Source organism: Paroedura picta, chromosome 11 (assembly GCF_049243985.1).
Source record: "Paroedura picta isolate Pp20150507F chromosome 11, Ppicta_v3.0, whole genome shotgun sequence".
Classification (NCBI taxonomy): domain Eukaryota; kingdom Metazoa; phylum Chordata; class Lepidosauria; order Squamata; family Gekkonidae; genus Paroedura; species Paroedura picta.
Genome location: NC_135379.1, coordinates 6,704,225 through 6,724,433, shown reverse-complemented (window position 1 = coordinate 6,724,433; position 20,209 = coordinate 6,704,225). Strand labels below are relative to the sequence as shown.

Below are 20,209 nucleotides of genomic sequence, written 5' to 3'. Positions count from 1 at the left end.
CATCCGATGAAAGTGACCGGATGAAGATTCACAGCAAAACAGAATACTTCTAACCCCCTCTTATGGAATTTCGCCAACTCTGAAGGCTTCCAAAGGAAGAGAGACCAAAGTTCACATGGAACGGGGCTCCCGACTGCTCTTCACTGAGGTTGTTCAGAGGTGACCTGGGCCTGAATACTAAAAGGAAAGGGGCAATTCAGCAGGACAGGGCTCGTCTTCACGCTGTGCTTGGAGTCCAAGAACTGAGTTAACCATGGGGGGGGGGGATGATGACCATGGGGGGGGGGGGGCAGATGAACTGCTGGGATGATGCAGAAGGGGGCTTATGCTCTTTCTGCAATGTGTCAATCTTCCCCCTTCTCCGGCATCTATTCTGGCCCTGAGCAGCAGACGCCGCTGATGTGACCAAATTATTCACAGAAATCAACCCATCAAGAGTAGGCAATTCTTCCAATGAGCCGCTCAGGAGGAAGTATTTGTAGGTTAAAATGCAACACTTGATTTTTGCACCTTAAAGAGACACAAGCACATTTAAAAAAGGAATGTCTACAAATGTTTCCGTGTGCGTTTAATGCTGCTGGGAGACAAACGATCAGTAGGACCAAAGTTCTGTTAGGTTTGCCTTTTTCAAAGCCTTTTTACCTTGTACAGTAAGAGAAGAGGAAGACCTGGCGTATTATACCCCGCTTTTCATGACCCAAAGAGGTCCCAAAATGGCTTGGGAACTGACGAGCCTGGGCGACTACAAGAAGTTTAAGTGTGCTCACAAGTGCGAGAAAGTGAAAGCACACGCACAATTGTCCTGTTAACCACGGTTACCAATCCAGGCATCCAAAACTAGCCACGGTTTATAAAAGCTTTTGCCAAACGTGTGTCTTTGAAGATTCTATAAAGCTGTTTTACGTGCTTTGTACTAACACGGCTAGCTCTTTAGCCCCAAATCTTCAGATGTTACACCCTTGGATCTTACGCAGTCCTAATTGTTCACCTTGAGGATCCTACCGTGTCAAGTCACACCAAATGTTTTATTCTTAATTTCAACCGTTTCCGGTTCAGTTCTTTTTCGGGTTGAAGAAGTGTGTCTTTATCGCCAGATATGCAAGACACCATATGTTAAAAAAAACCTACTTTTTGGTACGAAGTAAGATCCATAGAGGGATGCCAGAGTAAGCGGCGCACCGTACCACGGACGTCCCGACAGCTTCACAATGAAAATGAAGTTTGTTTGCCACCAATATTAGCCAGACAAATTCATTTATAACAAACGCGTTGAGGATGTCCTGATTTTTAAAAACGAAAGGAAAAAACCCTCGCCCACCGATAAGTGTCAAAGCTGCTTGCAATTTGACAGATCAAATCTTATTCTAATTCTTAAAAGCTCCCGAACGAGGCGTATCGCTAACTTGCATTCTGTCGCAAGCAAATTGATTAATCCCCGTCTATAGAAATCTCAACTCTTGATTACACCCATCAAGCGTTAAGCAGCATTATTCCAGGGTGACAACACTTGACAAATTCTCCAACCATCTCTCTCAGCCTTTGTGGCCCGGCGAGCTTGCATTAACCCTGATGAAAAATTAATTTTCCTTATCTTTGACTAAACCCCAAAATCCAAATCCGCCAAACTGGCAACTCTTTCTGTAAAGGTATTATGAAAACCTCCAAAAGATTAATTGCGTGTCTTCAGGTGACATTAAATTAATTTCTATACTCGTGACAGACACTTGATACTCCGCGCTGAGAGGACAGATAACATTGTCAGGACACACAGAAGGACAGTGGCGGAGGGTCCCAGGGCAGCCCCTCAGGAATCCGCCTCTCGATAAGGCCATACTTCACTGTCAACAGCACCATTACAGATCTCGCATCCCGCAGACCTCACGGCACAGGTTTCTATTAACGCCCACAATGCCGTATTTATCCATGTAATCTTTTCGAAAGCTAATTCAAAAATCACCTAACAGCACGGGGGGGGGGGGAGGGAGGGATGTGCATGCCGGATAAAGCATCTGGATGAAATAAACTCAAGTTGATCTGTCAAGTGATCCATCAAAGGGGCACAGCCCCTCCCGCCCCCCCAAAGTACTCCACGGCCTATTGAGGGACGAGGAGCTACCATTTAAATAGAATACGGTGCCTTTCTGAACCTTACGGCAGAGGAGACACAAAATTTTAGATACGTCTTTTTGCACCATTTCCCTTCCTAACATTACAAGCATCCCAAAGACCGCCCTTTCCCAATCCGGTATCCCTCACTTGAAAATTTTAAAATAAGCTGTTGCACAAAACTAGCTATTCAGTTTAATACCTGCAGGAGGGAAATTCACATTCTAGCAAGAAAACGAAGTGATCTTCCCCCCTGAGAGGAATGGGAAGGCGACTGTAAGCCGCTTTGAGCCTCCTTCGGGTAGGGAAAAGCGGCATATAAGTACCAACTCTTCTTCTTCTAAAGGTTGGACGCAAAATGCGTAGGGTTTCACATCTATTACAGATCCTTTCCCCACAAGCACCCAGTGTTGTTGGTTTTTTCCCCTATTTTCTTCGTCGGACTTGGGGCAGCCTTTTCCTTCTTTCAGCATAAAGCTCGCTGGTAACAGTGCTCACCCATCAGCGGATCCATGCGCACAGCACCAGCACATTGGCTAAAGGCAGGGTTAGGTCTCCCAGCCAAGCTTCCCTTCGGACATTCATTCAGGGAAGGAAGAAGACCGAAGAAAGGAAGAAGACCGAGGAAGAAAGAAGACCGAGGAAGAAAGAAGACCGAGGAAAGAAAGAAGACCGAGGAAAGAAAGAAGACCGAGGAAGAAAGAAGACCGAGGAAAGAAAGAAGACCGAGGAAAGAAAGAAGGCCAGCATCCGTGAGGCAAGCAACCAATCAATTTCTTCTGTTATTTAGCTACCGTCAAATATTGTGGCATCTTCCAGGAAGCCTTGAACACCCTTGCTTATTTCACAAGGATGTCCTGCAAGGCTGGGGGGAAAGGCTCACGGGCTCTGCCCCAATATAACAGAAGTCCTGTCATAACCGCACACATTGCCAAATTCATTTTTTAAAACTCGTTGCTCTGACTACACTTTCATTTCAGTATTTTTATTATAGCAGGATAGTCTAACTTTGTTCTTTTTTAATGCTGGATTTCTCCAGTCTTTATTAAATTCATAGAAGAAATAGCAAAGAAAAGAGAAAGAAGATTACACATATAAAACAGATTGATTACCCAACTAGGTTATTAATACAGAAATAACTATCTAGCTAGATACTGTGAAAAGTACCCCTAATGTTCTTCATATTCTTCTGCTGGTCTGCCGTTAGTAAGCTTTGCCGTTTTTGCCAGTTCTCCCAGTTTTTCAATCCAGTCTGTTATTTCGGGTGTATTTTCTTGTCTCCATCTTCTTGCAAGACAGGATAGTCTAACTTTGGGCTGCTCTGGGTGCCCCAGGATAAAAGCCAAAAGATTCGCTCACAGTTGCAGAAGCCTTCTGCTCAACATTGTGAAAAACTTGTAAACGATGAGCTTTTTTAAAAAATTGAATGGTAAGAGCATGGTTTGGTGCTTTGCGATTAGCAGGCATATCGAGCCCGCTGGTTGTTAAGGTATCTTTGGTTTTAAAGGAAGTTATTGTAAAAAAAACACAGTTAAAAGACTTGATTATTTAGTAATCTGGCCAAAGCCCTTATGGTTCGGTCAGCATCCAACGTGAGAATAATCTATCACCTTTCCTTACCTCTGCACTTACCTACGAACGTCAGCCTCATCGCCGTCATCCAGCTAGTTAAGAGGAACTGACCCTACAGCATAGGAATGATGAGACATTTAAGCGTTTTGTCCAGCTGAGAAGCGAGACCGAAGCACGTGCCACCGAGAGGCAAACGAGAACCCAAATCACATTTTTATCACGCCCTTCTTCCGTGGGCGTGATATGTGGATCTTGCCTCCTCAGTCTTATCACCACACCCTCCACGAGCTGAGCTAAGTTTAGAGGGGGGGCTGGCCCAAGTGACCAATGGGGATTTGAACCCGCCTCCCTCAATTCCAGCTGGAGGTCTTCTTAGCACGATCACCCTTTTAACCTCTGAGTGGTATCCGCGTTTGAAGGCCTGACCTTCAGGAACAGTATTTGCGAGGTTGGTAAAATGAGGACCCAGCTTGCTGGGGGGTAAACGGCAATGACTGGGGAAGGCACTGGCAAACCACCCCGTATTGAGTCTGCCATGAAAACGCTGGAGGGCGTCACCCCAAGGGTCAGACATGACTCGGTGCTTGCACAGGGGATACCTTTACCTTTACCTATTAACCATCAACAATCTGATTGGGTTGTGCTGCTCCACCTGGCGGAATTTGCATATAACAATGGAGTACATTCTTCCACTGGGGTTTCGCCCTTTAAGGTAGTCTATGGCACGGACCTCATGGCTGCGCCTACTTGGGTGCCCACTGCAGATTGTACAAAGGACTTAAAAAAACGGGCAGCCAACATTGCAACAGCCTGGCCCCAAATAGTAGAAAACTTGGAAAAGGCAAAAAGGGATTATAAGAAACAGAACAGCTTTCTCGGGGCTATGGTGCGCCCAATGTCACCCAGCTGGCTGCATGTGGAGGAGGAGCAGGGAATCAAACCCGGCTCGCCAGATTGGAAATCCACCCTCCTGACCACTACACCAAACTGGCTCTCAAGGATTCTATTCTCTCCTAACCCTGGCAGAGGGGACTTGCTTTTGCAGCCTCTGCACTTTGGCTAGAGGAAGATGCTGCTGGCCATATGCCAGGGACTGAAGTAACAGCTCCCAAGAATGATAAGGAGGGGGAGGAATAGGTGAAATTTGGCCTAGCACCATGGACAGCGCCAATCAGATCAGCTTGGGAAACTTCCACCTTCTAACAGAGCTGTGTTCTGTGCATTCACTTGCTGGAACCATCGCAGAGAGGAAAACAAACGTTTTATTTGTGTATGAAAAATCACTTGTTCCGAATTGGACTTCAGGATAGATTTCTGCCTCTAGAATGCAAGAACCGGTTGACTTTTGTTAAGGCGTGTCTTTTTCATAGCCCCAACTACATTGACTGGGTCCTATTCCCGGTCAGCCATATTGAAAGTTCCCTGCTCTATTTTTTCAACATATGAATTGACCCCAATGCTTTGGCCATGGCCAAGTCTACGGTCGTGGCGAGCAAAGATTTCGTTATTTGCAGGGAATGTTTCCAGCCATCACAGGGAGCCAACGAAGAGCCAGAAAACCAGCAATTACATCTTGATGTAATTGTTGATGCTGGCAGCACAGCAAGAAGGGCCTGACGATACACTTAACATAAACCTGGGGTAGTCAACCTGTGGTCCTCCAGATGTTCACTAGCAAACGCTGGTGGGGGCTCACAGGAATTGTAGTCCATGGACATCTGGAGGACCACAGGTTGACTACCCTTGACATAAACCACATCTAATCACCCCTGACAGGTCAGAGGGGTGGCATCCATCTGTATGTACTCACATTTCCATGCATGGGACACAGGAGCCTGTCTGTTACCTGCGAGCAAAAAGAAAATCAAGTCCAGGCAGGGGAAGGGGCTTAGGCCCCCCCATCCATATGGCCAACATCTTCTTTGGAGTCTTTCCACAGAGAGGCGTAAAGGGGCAGGTTTACTTCCTCCCACTCAAGCCCTCTTCTCATTGCTTTCATGAAAGAGCTGGGCAGGTGGACCCTCACGCCGACAAGGAGACTGGTTTTCCAAGGCACTGACCAGCTGGGGAGAACAGTTCCCACTTCTCTGAAGGAGGAAAGGACCGCTATGTTCCGAGTTTTGGGGTTAGTTCCAGGTGAGCATCTTCTTCCGCCTGGGCTGCTTTTAACAGGCATCTTCTTTATAGCAGGGATATAACTTGGCATAGGAACCGTTTATGGAGATGAAAGGGGTTTTTTTTGGGGGGGGGCAAGGGTTTGAAGAAACTGTGGTTTGTCCAGAAATGTGGGCAGGGGTCCAGTCTGGCACAAAGAAAAGCCAAATAAACATGGGGTGGATGCATCAAGGAAGGGAAAGCAGGTATCCCCCTCTTAGGTCAGCAGCCTTTTTAGCCAGTGAAAAGTCAAAGGAGTGATTCCAACCGCTTCCCCCTCCTCACTGCGGCTGCTCATGCTGCAGGGTTGTCCCCCAGGTAAGCCCCATGGATTCTGGGAATCTTCGTTTGGGGGCTGCTGGGGGAACAGGGGAACAACCCATCTTTGCCAGCATTGTGCGATGGTTATCAACACGGGACTCCAATCTGGAGAACTGGGCTTGATTCCCCAATCTTCCTCCACATGCAGCCAACTAGGTGACCTTAAGCCAGTCCCAGTTCTCTCAGAACTCTCTCAGCCCCACCTGCCTCTCAAGATGCCTGCTGTGGGGAGGGGAAGGAGATTGGCAAGCCGTTTTGAGACTCCTTACGGTAGAGAACAAAAACCAACCCTCCTCCTCCTCCTTCTGCCCCTGCTCTGAACTACCCAGGGCAATCCTAAAGGGAGTTACTCCCATCTCTCATGGACTTCAGCTCTACTTAGGAGAGCAGTGACAAGCCTGTGTCAGCGACTGATTCAGGGAAGGACTGACTAGGCTGAAAGCATCAGAAGCCAGAAGGAGGGCTACACCCCAGGCTGATGTAGAAGAAGAAGAAGAAGAAGAAGAGTTGGTTCTTATATGCCGCTTTTCCCTACCCGAAGGAGGCTCAAAGCGGCTTACAGTCGCCTTCCCCTTCCTCTCCCCACAACAGACACCCTGTGAGGTGGGTGAGGCTGAGAGAGCGCTGATATCACTGCCCGGTCAGAACAATTTTATCAGCGCCGTGGCGCGCCCAAGGTCACCCAGCTGGTTGCATGTGGGGGAGCACAGAATCGAACCCGGCATGCCAGATTATAAGTCCGCACTCCTAACCACTACACCAAACTGGCTCTCTGTAACTTCACTTGGAGTAGCACCGTTCCTAAAGACCATGGAAGCAGCCAGCAGGATGTTTCCCGATACGCAGAGAGGAATCTGGAGAACGGGGTCTGATTCCCTACTCCTCTACATGCAGCCAGCTGGGTGACCTTGGGCCAGTCAAAGTTCTCTTAGAGCTGGTCTCGCAGAGCAGTTCTCTTGGCCCCCCTTCCTCACTGCTGCGGGGAGAGGAAGGGGAAGGTGTCGGTAAGCCGCTTTGGGACTCCTTTGGGTAATGAAAAGTGGGGTATAAAAAAAACTAGCTCTTCTTTTGACAAGTGCTCTGCTGATTTGGGCTATCAGACTACTTACTAGTTTTTCTAAGGGAGGAAACTGGTCAGTGTCGTTGGACAAAGCCTCCCTATTTGCAAATCCTTTATGTTACATATACGTATCAGCAGGGATCGGAAAGCACCTGTACACTTTCAAGTAGCCCAGGGCTGTTTAGAAGGAGCCGCTTTTGGTGATGGGAAAGGGGGCGCGTGGATGACAATGACAAGCATGTACACAACCAAAATCGGCAGTCAACAGCTCACGTTCCACCCTCCTTAAAAGACTTGGGTATTTCTGCTCAGAGGTCAGGACTCTATCAATAAGCACGGGCGTGGTCCCCTGGGACGGGAACCCTGCTCACAGCATGCCGTGCCACTGCAGATGCAGTTTGGTTGAAGCAACAGCTACTGAACTCTTTCAGCCAAGGGGGGAAAAAATCACCAAAAAGGTTTTGGGGGCATGGATGCCAGCTTCCTGAGAATCTAAACATTCGCTGAAAACATAGCACGTTTCTAGTCCTCAGGGTTACGAAAGGTTGTGTGTGTGTGTGTGTGGGGGGGTGCATGCACATGCAAAGCATGCTGGGAGTTCCTATCTCCAACGAGTTCCTACTGGCATGAGATATCCAGTGATTTCGTGGCTTGCCTGACACCTTCAAAGCAGGGAAACACTAAAACCGCTGGATGAATCAGGAGAGCCATAACGGTATAGTGACTGGAATGCCAGACTAAGATCTGGGAGACCCACCTTGGAATTCCCACCCTGCCTTGGAAGCCTGCTGGAATCCCTTAGGCCAGGGGTAGTCAACCTGTGGTCCTCCAGATGTCCATGGACGACAATTCCCATGAGCCCCTGCCAGCAAATGCTGGCAGGGGCTCATGGGAATTGTCGTCCATGGACATCTGGAGGACCACAGGTTGACTACCCCTGCCTTAGGCCAGTCTCTCTCTCTCTCTCTCTCACACACACACACACACACACAAAGGGCCAAATCTACCTCAGTTTTGTTGTAAGGGCAAAATGGAAGAGAGAAGACGGAGTCAATCGGCTCAGAGTTCCCACTCAGGAAAAGGGCAGCATAAAAATGAAGTGAATCAATGAATGGAATCATGCCAAATAAGTTGTATAAATTAGTTGAAATTGCATATTTTCTAAATGCAGGATCCAGCTTTTCTTGGCTCAGAATCTGGATTGTCAGTATCGAACTCTGGCCAACTCAATGCCTTATGCATTTTGTTAATAAAACATGGCTTCTGTCCCCTCCCCCCCCCCCCGTTACATTTTCTTCACCGTCTTCTAGACCAGGCTCTCTCAGTGAGGATATCATGAATCTCTAGGCCAGGGGCCTAGGATTTCATGAATCTCTAGGCTTTTGCTGGTAGAGGCTCGTGGGAATTGTAGTCCATGGACATCTGGAGGGGGCCACAGTTTGACTACCCCTGCTCTAGGGCTTCCTGACGGCCCTGGGTTTCCCAAATGGGTGGGAGCTAGTTTTTAATATATATATTTTTTTATTTGTTAAACATTTATTGGGTGATGTGGTCATGTCAACCCACCCACCCTGCCGCCTCCCAAAATGGCCAGTGATGGGCCTGGAGGGGGTGACAAGGGGAGGGGCCCCAGGTGGGCGTGTCCACAGCTCTACTTCCCAACCATATTCTGCTGGGTTGCGCCACTTCTGGGGTTTCTCGAAGCCCGAAGAACGTTTCAGGGGTTTCTCAACAGTAACGAATTGGAGAGCGACTGATCTAGACTGATTCTTGACCCATCTGAGCAGCAGCCTTGACATTTACCTAGGCCTTCCCTGGGGTGGGAAGGGGGAGGGAATTCAGAGATGCCTCTTTGGCTGCTGTTTCCCACCAAACACAAAGGGATGCCATGATCTACGAGATGACAATAAAAGGGCTAGAAAAGTGCAAATTATTTGGAAACGTTTTATTGCATGAGACAATACAGAGTCCAAAAAAAAAAAAAAAGGAAAAAGAAAGAAAAAGAACCCACCCCAAAACTGTACAATCACTGAACTTTGTAGGCAGGTTTGTGTCAAATATGAGACGGACATCCTATTGTCCTCTTCTCAAGAGAGCAATGCTGGCTACCCAACCACAGGGAAGTTCTCTCAGCCGGGCCACCACCCTCTCCCCCGCCCAATACACGCTAATGGCTCAGGGGGACGGGGGGGATTCTACATGAAATTCTGAAGCCAGCAGCTGGATTCCACTCCTTTGGCAAGGTCTACGGGCTACCAACAGTTGCCATAATCACACCGGGGGGAGAGGGGCGGAATGAGACAACAGAGCAGATTCTTCCATAGACACAAGACCCACTTAGTGCAGTTTTCCAGAGAGACAACAAGGTGCATTCTTGATCCAGCATTTTCAGACGACAGAGGACTCTGAGCAAGGGGGCCCAGGCTGTGGCTAAGGAGAAATCACCCAACAACAACAACATAAGATGGTTGGACAGCAGTTCATAGTCAAGCATTATGTAGTTCCATGGCATTCACTGGGCAAACAAGCCAACATATACTGCTTAAACACCCTCAAAAACAGCCAGGGAGGAGTGTGTTCTAGAAACCTGCTCTTACCCGCTCATCAGTACACCCACTGGGTTGATTCATACACACCCCTCACCTGCGCTTAACCTTGGAAGGCACCTTCAGGGTCATCTAGTTCAGTCGCCTGCAGAATGCAGGAAATCGTGACTGGCTAATTCCACAGGCAACTGAGCTAACTAGGAAGGAAATAAAAGCAAGGAAGGCATGCCCACCAGCGACGCCTGGCCCACCATGCAATCTTGATTGGCAATGCAAATGAATGTGAAAAACAAACTGATGTTTTTCCAAAAAGTCTCTTACAGTCATAATTGGAAGACAAGCGTCCCCCACACAGCAAACAGAGGACTGCTCTGCTATCGTTGATCAGCTGAAGGAATAGGAAAAGGGTTAAGACACTGGGCACGTGCTTGTTCCTGGTAAATGGCTGCAATCTGCCCAATTCAAGTCAAGAATAGTCAACCTCAAGGTGGCCAAACTAGTGCTTATTTGGGAGAAGGCCACTCCCACCCCCAACACGCCCTTGCGCTCCCCAAGTCTGGTTTTCTCCACCCAAGCCCATCCTCAAATTTACCTTCCCTTCCCAAAGTACCCTCTACCTGCCCGTGGGATGGCCCTGCTCCCTTCCACAGCATCCACTTTCAAAACAGGTTGTCCCTTTCTGTATTTCCTGCTTGGATCTCTGCTAAACGTAGGTGTGGAGAAACTGCTGGCTCTGGAGCTTTTATAAGTTGGGAAATGGAAATTAGGGGAGCTGTGCCAGGATGACAGGTGGGAGATGCAGGCGCAGAGAGTCTGCTCAAAGGAATGTGGAACCAAAAGGGGAAGCAGGAAAGCTAAGAAACAAAGGGAAGGGGATAGTAAGAGACAAAGACCCCCCAAAGCTTTTGACGTTTATGGCAACTGGGAAATACAAGGCACCGTAAGTTGCAAGTACCTTGGTTTCTGTAAGCTGTAAATGGGCAGAATGATATGACAGGAAGGAATGGAAGAGACGGTAGGGATCAGGGGAGAGGAAAAATTTAAGCAGATAGTACTACTAAGAATGAAACCTCCAACAAGGCCTGGGGATAGAGCTAAGTTAGAGCCTGTCGGAGGAGAGCTAGAAATCTAAGCATGTATTTTTAAATATGCATCAGCTGAAAAAAAACAAAACAAAACTGTGGATGCACCAAGTAAGCTCTGAAAGAGCATCCTTTGTGGGCCAAGCACCTGTAGCTCCAGAACAGAAAGTGATGCGGTCAGTTATTTGCTGGACGTACGGACAAAGCCCCATCCACCTCAGCACTGCCAGCCTCATGTTGCACGGAGCACCAGGTAAGGGCAGAGGGCGTGCACGAGAAGCTGTAAACCTTGCCTCCTGCAGTTAACAGCACCTTAAGGCAAAGCTGCCACCCCCTCAAACCCAGTTTAAATCATGGCAAACAAAACAAATCCTTGACAACGCACGAGGCCAAAGAAGTGTGTAGCACAGAAAACTGAAACCAGGTAAGAGAAGCCAGAGAAACAGACAGCTGCCACAACGGACCAAATTAGGGCAAAACGAGACGTTTTGGGCAAATATCTCCTGCTAAGACCCCCCCAGGAAGGCTTGATGGATGCACTCCCTCAAAATGTTCTGAAACAGCAACTGGAAAGCAACTTCTTGTTCATAAGATCAAATGTGGGGGGGGGGTAGCTCTCAGCCACACTAGAAACATTTCTACAAGTCTCTCTCATGTTCATCGTTATGCTGGAGGCAGAGAGGTGACAACAGGCGGCAGGCCAAAAGGCAGAAGGATATTTTTGCAGGCAAACACAAGACTCTGCTGGAACATCTGCAGAAGTACGCAAGGAGCTGAGCAAAGTGGAAGCCTGACGATACAGCAAAGCAACAAATCGCCCTTAAACGTCTAAACAGAAAAACCGGAATGAGCAGCAAAGTTGAGCCATCCATTTTTAGGGCGCTTTCTCTATGCTGACCAGCCGTTGCACCACCACAATCCGACCTTGTGTTAGGAGATCTCAGGCATGCTAAAAACCAGCCCAGGCATTCAAGTATTGGGTCCAATGGCATAAAAAATGTCTCCACATCAATGGGGGCATAAATCTGCTGTAGGAAGAGGTAAGACAGGCCTTGACCCTTACAGCCCTCGGTCCAGCCTGGTAGAACGCACTTCCTGAGGAGGCCAGGGCCCAAAAGGACCTGCAACAGCTCTGGAGGTCTTGCAAGACAGAGCTGTTCTGCCAAGTCTACGGTCAAGTCCAGAATCATAACACCAAAGAACGCTGACAGTTGATCACACAGCCTAATTCCTCCAGCGACATTTTAAGAGGTGGCCTTTAATTTATTTTATACACTTTACCTAACTTTAAACAGTTTTTCATATGTTGTGACCTGCCCTGAGCCACCTAGGAAGGGCGAGCTATAAAAATAAAGATGATGGTCAATTGACCCGATTAAGCCTCTTGAGCTGCCAGCCATATTTCTGGGAAGTCACTATCTAAAGCAGGGGTAGTCAAACTGCGGCCCTCCAGATGTCCATGGACTACAATTCCCAGAAGCCCCCTGCCAGCATTCGCTGGCAGGGGGCTCCTGGGAATTGTAGTCCATGGACATCTGGAAGGCCGCAGTTTGACTACCCCTGATCTAAAGACAAAAGCCAAGAGGGGCGACGCTTACCTGAGCAAGGAAGCAATGATTAATTGCTAAAATTTGCACGTGCCCATCGTTTAACAGTTCATGGGGGTAAACTTCCATGGTTAGAGCTTATTTTTAATGGGAAAGGAATGATGCAATGTTTAGAACTCGTGTTTCTGCACAGGAGTTCCCCAGATGTGCATATGGGTCAGGCTGGCCCCATCTCATCAGATCTCAGAAGCTAAGCAAGGTTGGCCCAGGTCAGTATTTGGATGGAGACCATCAGCGTCACTATGCAGAGGTGGGCCATTGCAAGCAATCTCTGAATGTCTCTTGTCTTGAAAAACCTACAGCAGGGGCACGTGGGAATTGTAGTCCATGGACATCTGGATAGGCATAGTTTGGCCACCCCAGCCTAGAGAGTCGCCATCAGTCAGCTGCCTTGCCTTGGTGCTGGGATGGGCCAACTGCCTTTTGTCCTCTCCCTGAACTGACTCCATGGAGGACCAGTAATGACTGAGGCAAGCAAGGCAACTGCTATTCCGCGACAAACACCTTGGCCCTGTCCTGCCACCCAAGCTGGAGACAAGGTCTGAGAGAGACTGGCAAGCATCCATTAACAATGAAAAAGACACAAAACCCAGAAAATTTCAAGGCACTTTTCAAACCCTCTTAGCAGCTCAATAAATCCTATTCACTAGCTTGACGAGACTATACAGTTTGTACGGAAAAGGAATTATAGCTGGCGCTGTAAACATGCAAATGGAAGTAATATTGACACAACTTTTTGTAACACACATTCACTCCGGAATACAACAGGAAAAGCAATTCCCCCCTTTCGGTATTTTTGCTCCAAATCTTGCATATCCATGACCCGGTGACGGGTAGGAGTGCTGTGGTTAAATGTCCTTTGCAGAAAGCTTTCTTCCTTTCCATCAAGAAAATTAATTAACTAAAAAATTAGAGACAAATGTCCCACAATTCCATGAAAAGACAACAGTATGAAACACGACAGGGAGAGCACCATGCTGCCGAAAACAAGAACCAACCTGCCCGCAAGGTCAGACTTGACCTCTCACTAATGGATTGTGCTGCATGTTCATGCACATCCATGTTCTATGCAGGATTCACAAGCCCAATGTCACACACGAAGATGTAAATGTATGGGTTTGCCTTTTAGTCCCCGTATGGCCTGGACAGCTCAGGTTAACGCAAGTGCCGTGAAGCTAATTCGGCTTGGGCCGTTAGTACATGGATGGGAGACCACCAAGGAAGTCCAGGTTTGCTAAGCAGAGGAAGGGGATGGTAAGCCAGGTCAGCCCTGGCCCTGAATACCTCCCCGCAAGTTGCCATAGCTGTGGTTGAGGCCAGGCTGGGCTTCCTTCCACTCCATGTCCCCTAACCCCCATATGAGACTTCTCCTGCATAGGGGGACATTCTATCACCATAACCCCCAAATTAGCCAGCTAAACTGTGGCTACTATGGAATTTATTGTATTTATGTTTTTATAGTTTTAAGTATTCACGACTCTTGTAAACTGCCCCAAGCCCATCATTGGTGAGGGGTGGTCTATAAAATGAATGAATGACATGGGGATGGGTGTGGACCAGTACATGAGCCAGAATTCAGCACAAACTTTGTAGCCCTTGAACCAAAGTTTGTAGCCCTTGTACCAATATTCAGGGAAGGAACGTTCCCCAAACATTTACTGGACTTTTGCCCAGTTTGGTTCAGCTGTTTGGACCATTTAAACCTGACACCTGAGCAGGGAAGGTCTGCTCCTGGTCTGTCCTAAAAAATGCCGCATCTCAGTCAGCAAAGGAGCCCCAAATAATATGCAATGATTGGGGTAGGATTAGGACTTTAGTTCACTCTTGAGGATAGAAAATGTTCTTGTGGAGATCACATTGTCTAAAATCCGGCAGTGTACATTGTGATGCTGCTCTGGACGAACAACTGAAAAAGTCCGCGCCGTGCATGCGCACAAAAGCTTATACCGAGGCCAGAACTTATCGGTCCTAAAGGGCCACTGGACTCAAACTTTGCTCTCTCTCCAGACCAACATGGCTACCCACCTGAATCGCACTGCAAAGACTGCCATTGATATCCCCAATCAAAAAAGCCTGGAGCAAAAGCCAAACCAAAGACGGGAGGGAAAGGGGGCTTGCGGATTTGAGCCACGCAAGCAACTTCCTGTTCAAAGGACTGACTCTGAAGAGCTCAGTTGAGGTGGAGCACTTAAAATCAAAAGGCGAAACAGAAGGAAGGAAGCCCAGGTGCCTCAGAGGTGCCTCTCCTAAAGAGTCCTATGCAGGACTCAGAACTAGACATGCAGCAGGATTTCGCCCTGGCAGACTCAAATCTTTTCGTGCCCTCCGACTGTCAAAATCGGCCAGACTGCCTCTCCCGCGGCCGGCGACTCCCTTTCTCTCTACGCAGCGTGGGGAACAAAGGCGAGCCAACTTTGCTTTTTGACAAACTATTGAAAGTTTGATCAAAAAGGTCTTGATCAGAGTGTTTTTGCGCCCCGGTTTTAATTTCTGTAGGGTTTACTGCGGGAAGGTATCATAAAATATTCCGCTGCGCAAAAGAGAAATCAGCATGTTTCTACGAGTTAAAATAGGGGGGAGAAATACGACTGGTTATTGCTTAGGAAAAAAAATAAATATGCCTGTCGAAGCCCTTGGCATTGCTACCCTGTGCTCGGAGGTAGAATAGTTTGGCCTTGATCCAAGAACTCTGATCCTATAAAGGCTAGAGGCAGACACACATCTGGAGGTCTCTTTCAAGTTCTTGACACAGCAGCCCACGTTTGCCACAAAGGCGCAGCAGGTTTTTAATTTTTACTTCCCTCTTTAGCAACTGGCCTCTTCAACAGGGGAAGTTACTGCAGCAAGGCTCTTCCCAAGCACATCTCCTGGCCCTTCACCCCCGCCGTATACAGGTTCTTCCTAATACAGTCTCCATACGCAAGCCCTTCTTACACATGCCTTTAGCAATCTTCTCCAGAAGGACAGTCTCTGACTTGGGCTTTCTTGAGGACCCTGGAAGGGTTTCCCAAACTTCTTATATGTTTTTGATACATTTATCAGGTGATATGACCATATATGGTCATGTCAACATGACCCCCCCCTCCCAAAATGGCCAATGATGGGCCTTGCAGGGGGTGGGAAGGGGAGGGGTCCCGGTCGGCATGTACACAGCTCTGCTTCCCAAAGGTATTCTGCATGACCATGCCACTTCTGGGGGTTCTCAAAGCCTGAAGAATATTTACCATTTCTCAATGGCAAAAAAAGTTGAGAAAGAAAGGCTGCTCTAACCCATCTAGGTTTCTTAATCTGCTACTTGAATTGCTAGCTTGGTGAAGTGCAGGGGTAGTCAAACTGCGGCCCTCCAGATGTCCATGGACTACAATTCCCATGAGCCCCTGCCAGTATTTGCATTTGCTGGCAGGGGCTCATGGAAATTGTAGTCCATGGACTTCTGGAGGGCTGCGGTTTGACTACCCCTGGTTTAGTGGCTAAAGAACAGCAACCTCTAGTCTGGAGAACTGGGCTTGACTCCCTGCTCCTCCTCCACAGGCAGCCAGCTGGGTCCCAGTTCTCCCAGCCCAGTCCCAGTTCTCTCAGAGCTCTCAGCCCCACCTACCTCACAGGGTATCTGTTGTAGGGAGAGGAAGAGTAGGTAATTGTAAGCTGCTTTGAGACTCCCTGGGGTAGAGAAAAGTGGGGTACAAATAAACAGCTCCTTTTCTCTTCTTTTGCTTATCAGAACACAACCCAGAAGTGCAGCTTCACACTATTTCCCTGGATTTGCCCGGTTTATTGTGGTGCCTACGGCACAAAATGTCTATTATTACGTTTTCAGTGTTTCATAGTTTTAAAATGTATTCTACTGTTAGAAACTGCCCCAAACCTGTCAACTGAGTTGGGAAAGGCAGTCTATAAATTATATGATAAATTATAAAATATTCTGAAACGTACTCGATCTTTCAAATCTAAATCCTGTACATTTAGTCACAAATTGCCCCCACCCCTTGAAAAAAGCAAAGCACTATTTTCCTGGGAACAGGAAGAGACGCCCTGAACGATGCTCCAAGCTGGTTCACAGCTTCACCATCTGTGCCTCTTATTCTTCCCAAATTCTTCCTGCCTCTTTTTAGTACTGCTTAGACCAGGGGTAGTCAAACTGCGGCCCTCCAGATGTCCATGGACTACAATTCCCAGGAGCCCCTGCCAGCGAATGCTGGCAGGGGCTCCTGGGAATTGTAGTCCATGGACATCTGGAGGGCCGCAGTTTGACTACCCTTGGCTTAGACTGAATGGGGTTTCAGGACTGGTCCTCAGCACTGAGCCATTCCGTGCTACAGCGAATTCTGTCCTAAGCACTCAGCTTCTCCCTGGAGGACTTTCTCAAGGCCTCTCCTGGGTGCCTGGCCAAACCTGGGGATGGGGCCTGGACTTGTTCTTGCCTGAGCAAGTCGCCTCTCTCCTAAAGCTTTCCTGGCGTGGTGTCTTAACATCCCCTCTGTGCTTGTTACGGCTTTGGTTTATCCCGCTTCCTTGACGAGCAAAGGGATAATCCACATTTGTGCTCTGCCTTGAAAGGTCTCCAATTTTCTAAACACATAGAGTCTCGCTTCCCCGACCCGTACCCGTACCCCGAGCTAAGCCCGGTTAAACAGGACCCTGCCAGCGCGCCCCTGTCCTGGCATTACACTTTGGCTCCCGCGAAAGGAACACAAAGGCAGGTCGAGTCATTTGGACACAGCTGAACGGATTCCTCGCACTCGGCTCTGCCACCTACTAAATCCCCCTCGTCCATTTCTCACCAGGCTGAGACGCTAAACCTCTTTAATTCAGATGCAAAATTTAAAGGCGGCATGGGACGCTTCTAATAAGTACTGAGCCTGTAGCCTAGCTGCTTTACGTCGCTTGTTCCCACCCTGGTCACCAACACAGCACACGCGCGACTAATTTGCTGGCACTGTGCGGAATAACGCCACTAGGGACTGCACACGCAGAGGAGAAAAGAGGTCAGGGATCAAATGCCTATACATCTTCACCCATCCACAGTTGAAACCGGGGATGCTTCTGTATTCGACACATGGATTCTCATAGGCTTTCCTCCCCCACCACCACCATCAGGACATGCTAGCAGCGTCGCCAGACACACCGACAGGAAAGACACGGGCCACAAACACACAAGCCCCGCGGAAGCAGAAGACAGACAAGCCTGGTCACTTACCCCTCCTGACAACTTAATCACCCTGACTTTGGTGCCGACATGGGGCCCATCGCCACTACCACTGTTAGCCCGCTGCATGACAGTCCTTTTCACCCCGGGCTTCAGCTCTTGAGGCTGGCCTGGCACCGAAGCCACCCGGGCAATCGGAAACGGGTTCATGTGGGCCGCCGGCTTCATCTGCAGCCCTTTGTGCGCCAGCTGGAGCTCGTGGTCGGGCACCGTCCGGGGCGGCCGGAGCTGCTTGACTGTTTTTATCTGCTGCCCTTGGAACGGCGCGTTGTCCCCGGCCGGGAGAGCGTTGGGGGGCTTCGGCTGAGGGGCGGGGGGGTGCAGGACGGCCGGGTCCGGCTTTTTCACCATCAGCCTGTGCTTCACGTTCTGGCGGGGCTGAACGCCGGGAAGGGGGAGCAAAGGGTTGCCGTTGGTGGGCAACTGCGAGGCCTCCTCTTCCTCCGGCGGTGGCGGCTGCGCAGAAGAAGAAAAAGGTGCCGACTGCTGCTGCTGCTGCTGGGCCAGCCTTTCGAGCAATTCTCTCTTTCGGGCGCCGGCCTGAAGCTGCCTCCGGAGCTCCTTCTGTTTCAGGATCTCTTCTCTCAGCCGCTTCTGCTCTTCTATCTTCAGGCGGTAGAGCCTGGTTTCTTCGTCCTCGTCTGGAAACTACAGGGCAGCAGGGAAAAGAAACAAGCTGAGAGGAGGGGAACATGCCTCTCTGATAGGCTTGAGTGTTTTGGCGTGCTTTGCCCGCTTTGGCGGCCATTACAGCCATGGCGGGAGGGGCAGCTCTGCCTCCAGCGCACGACCCGGCGCCGGCACGACTGGTGCGCCGCCAACATTGCTGCCCCTCCTCCCCTGTGCCACTAAACACCAACCAAACCGGCTAAAGTGCGCCAAAGCGTGCCAGCCTACTCTCCAGTCCTGTTAGAAGCGGCAACTCCTTGCGAGGAAGGGAGGGGAGAAGGAAAGGAAAGCGTCAGGTTCTCCGAGGAGCGCTTGAAATGTACAGAGATAGAGTGTTACCAAGTGAGATTCAGTCCCTATCAATTAGCCATGCTGCACAAGAAGCATCTATAACTCCAGTTTGGACTTTTTTTGGGGGGGAAAGAGGGGGAAAGGGGAAATCAGGATGCCGAAAAGAAAGCTTTCTAAACGGGAACTAATTTAGAAGTTGCAGAAAGCAATTAAACTATTAATATAATGCAAGATCTCAAAATATTGTTTCAACCGGAAAGGGTAACAATACCGAGGCGGCCCACTGTCACCCAGGTTTTTATCTCGCTCTCTTCTGACATACTAACAAAAGGTAGGGTGGCAAATGACCTGAAAGGCCCTGATTAGAACTATTGATTTTTCTTGCAGAATTTTCAGCCTGATCTGAAACTCATTTGTCACACAATAATTGGTTATAATGAACAGCACAAGTCAATCTCTCTGACCTTGAACTCGTGCACTCTCTTCAGAATTAAAATGTTGCCAAACGCAGCGTTGGAATATTAATGGTATATCAGGAACGGCTTTAATATTCTGGCCCGACGCTTCCTGGAAAGTATTAGAGCTCTCTGGGAGCCGGATAACCTTTCAGGAAGGCCTGAAATGCTGGTGGATGCCGGAGGAGACCGAGATCCAAAGTGTCGCTCCTTCGCTCGCGAGTTTCAATGGGATGTAGCTTTAAAGAGTATTTAAGAAACTGCATAACTGACACAACAGTATTAATGCCTCCCCCCCTCCCAAGGCCACCGATACACTTCATATTGAACCTCCTGCACCTTGGTAATGTGACAAATGTTTATGTTTATAAAATTAAGAGAAGCTTTAAAGGGAGTCAGTGCAGGCTGGATGTTAGGCAAGCAGTTGCTAAAGAGGATATATTAGGCAGAAGGTTTTATGCAGGGGTAGTCAACCTGTGGTCCTCCAGATGTCCATGGAGTACAATTCCCATGAGCCCCTGCCAGCAAACGCTGGCAGGGGCTCATGGGAATTGTAGTCCATGAACATCTGGAGGACCACAGGTTGACTACCCCTGGTTTTATGGATTTGCCTGAAGCAGGGATTTCCAACCAGGGGTCTGTGGCCTTTCGCCTTCTGCCTTAATGGACTTGGCTGCTTCCATCGCTCCCCCTTCCCAAGCCTGAGTGAGTTCTCTTGTGGTTTCTACGCCTGAGAGAGGGAGGAGTCTGCTTGCCTTCTGTCTACCGACTGCCGGATGCAACCAAAACGGATTTCTAGGTATCTCCCGTTTTCAAGGCGAATTTTCCTCAGTGGTTGTTCACTTGTTTCACAGAGGTATTGAAGTACCGAATCATTTAGAAGTGAGAGGAACAACCACTGAGGAAAATTGATGAAAACGGGAGATATCTAGAAATCCGTTTTGGTTGGATCCTGCAATAAAGCCATACGGAAAGAGCAGACCTTTTATTTTATTTTCTTTATTCTGTATAAAGTTTGCAAACATTGCTGGTAGCCTTGGGATAGATTTCTCTTTCTTTTTGGTTGTATATACTACAAACCGTCCCTTTTGTCCATATTAGTGTGTGTGTGTGGGGGGGGGAAACAGGACTAACGAAAGT

At 48.6% G+C, this 20,209-nt stretch overlaps 1 protein-coding gene across 6 annotated transcripts in view; it reads right to left on the bottom strand.

Moving 5' to 3' along the window:
- RBM33 (RNA binding motif protein 33) overlaps positions 1–20,209 on the bottom strand; it is an 83,959-nt gene that overhangs the window by 22,365 nt on the left and 41,385 nt on the right. For 5 of the 6 annotated variants that reach the window (XM_077303981.1, XM_077303982.1, XM_077303985.1 and 2 more), the window contains one exon: positions 17,646–18,302. In XM_077303981.1, the coding sequence (XP_077160096.1) occupies positions 17,646–18,302 (657 nt within the window). Of the gene's footprint in view, positions 1–8,998; positions 9,644–17,645; positions 18,303–20,209 lie in introns of those variants that run through there. The other variant, XM_077303987.1, reaches the window with a different exon arrangement.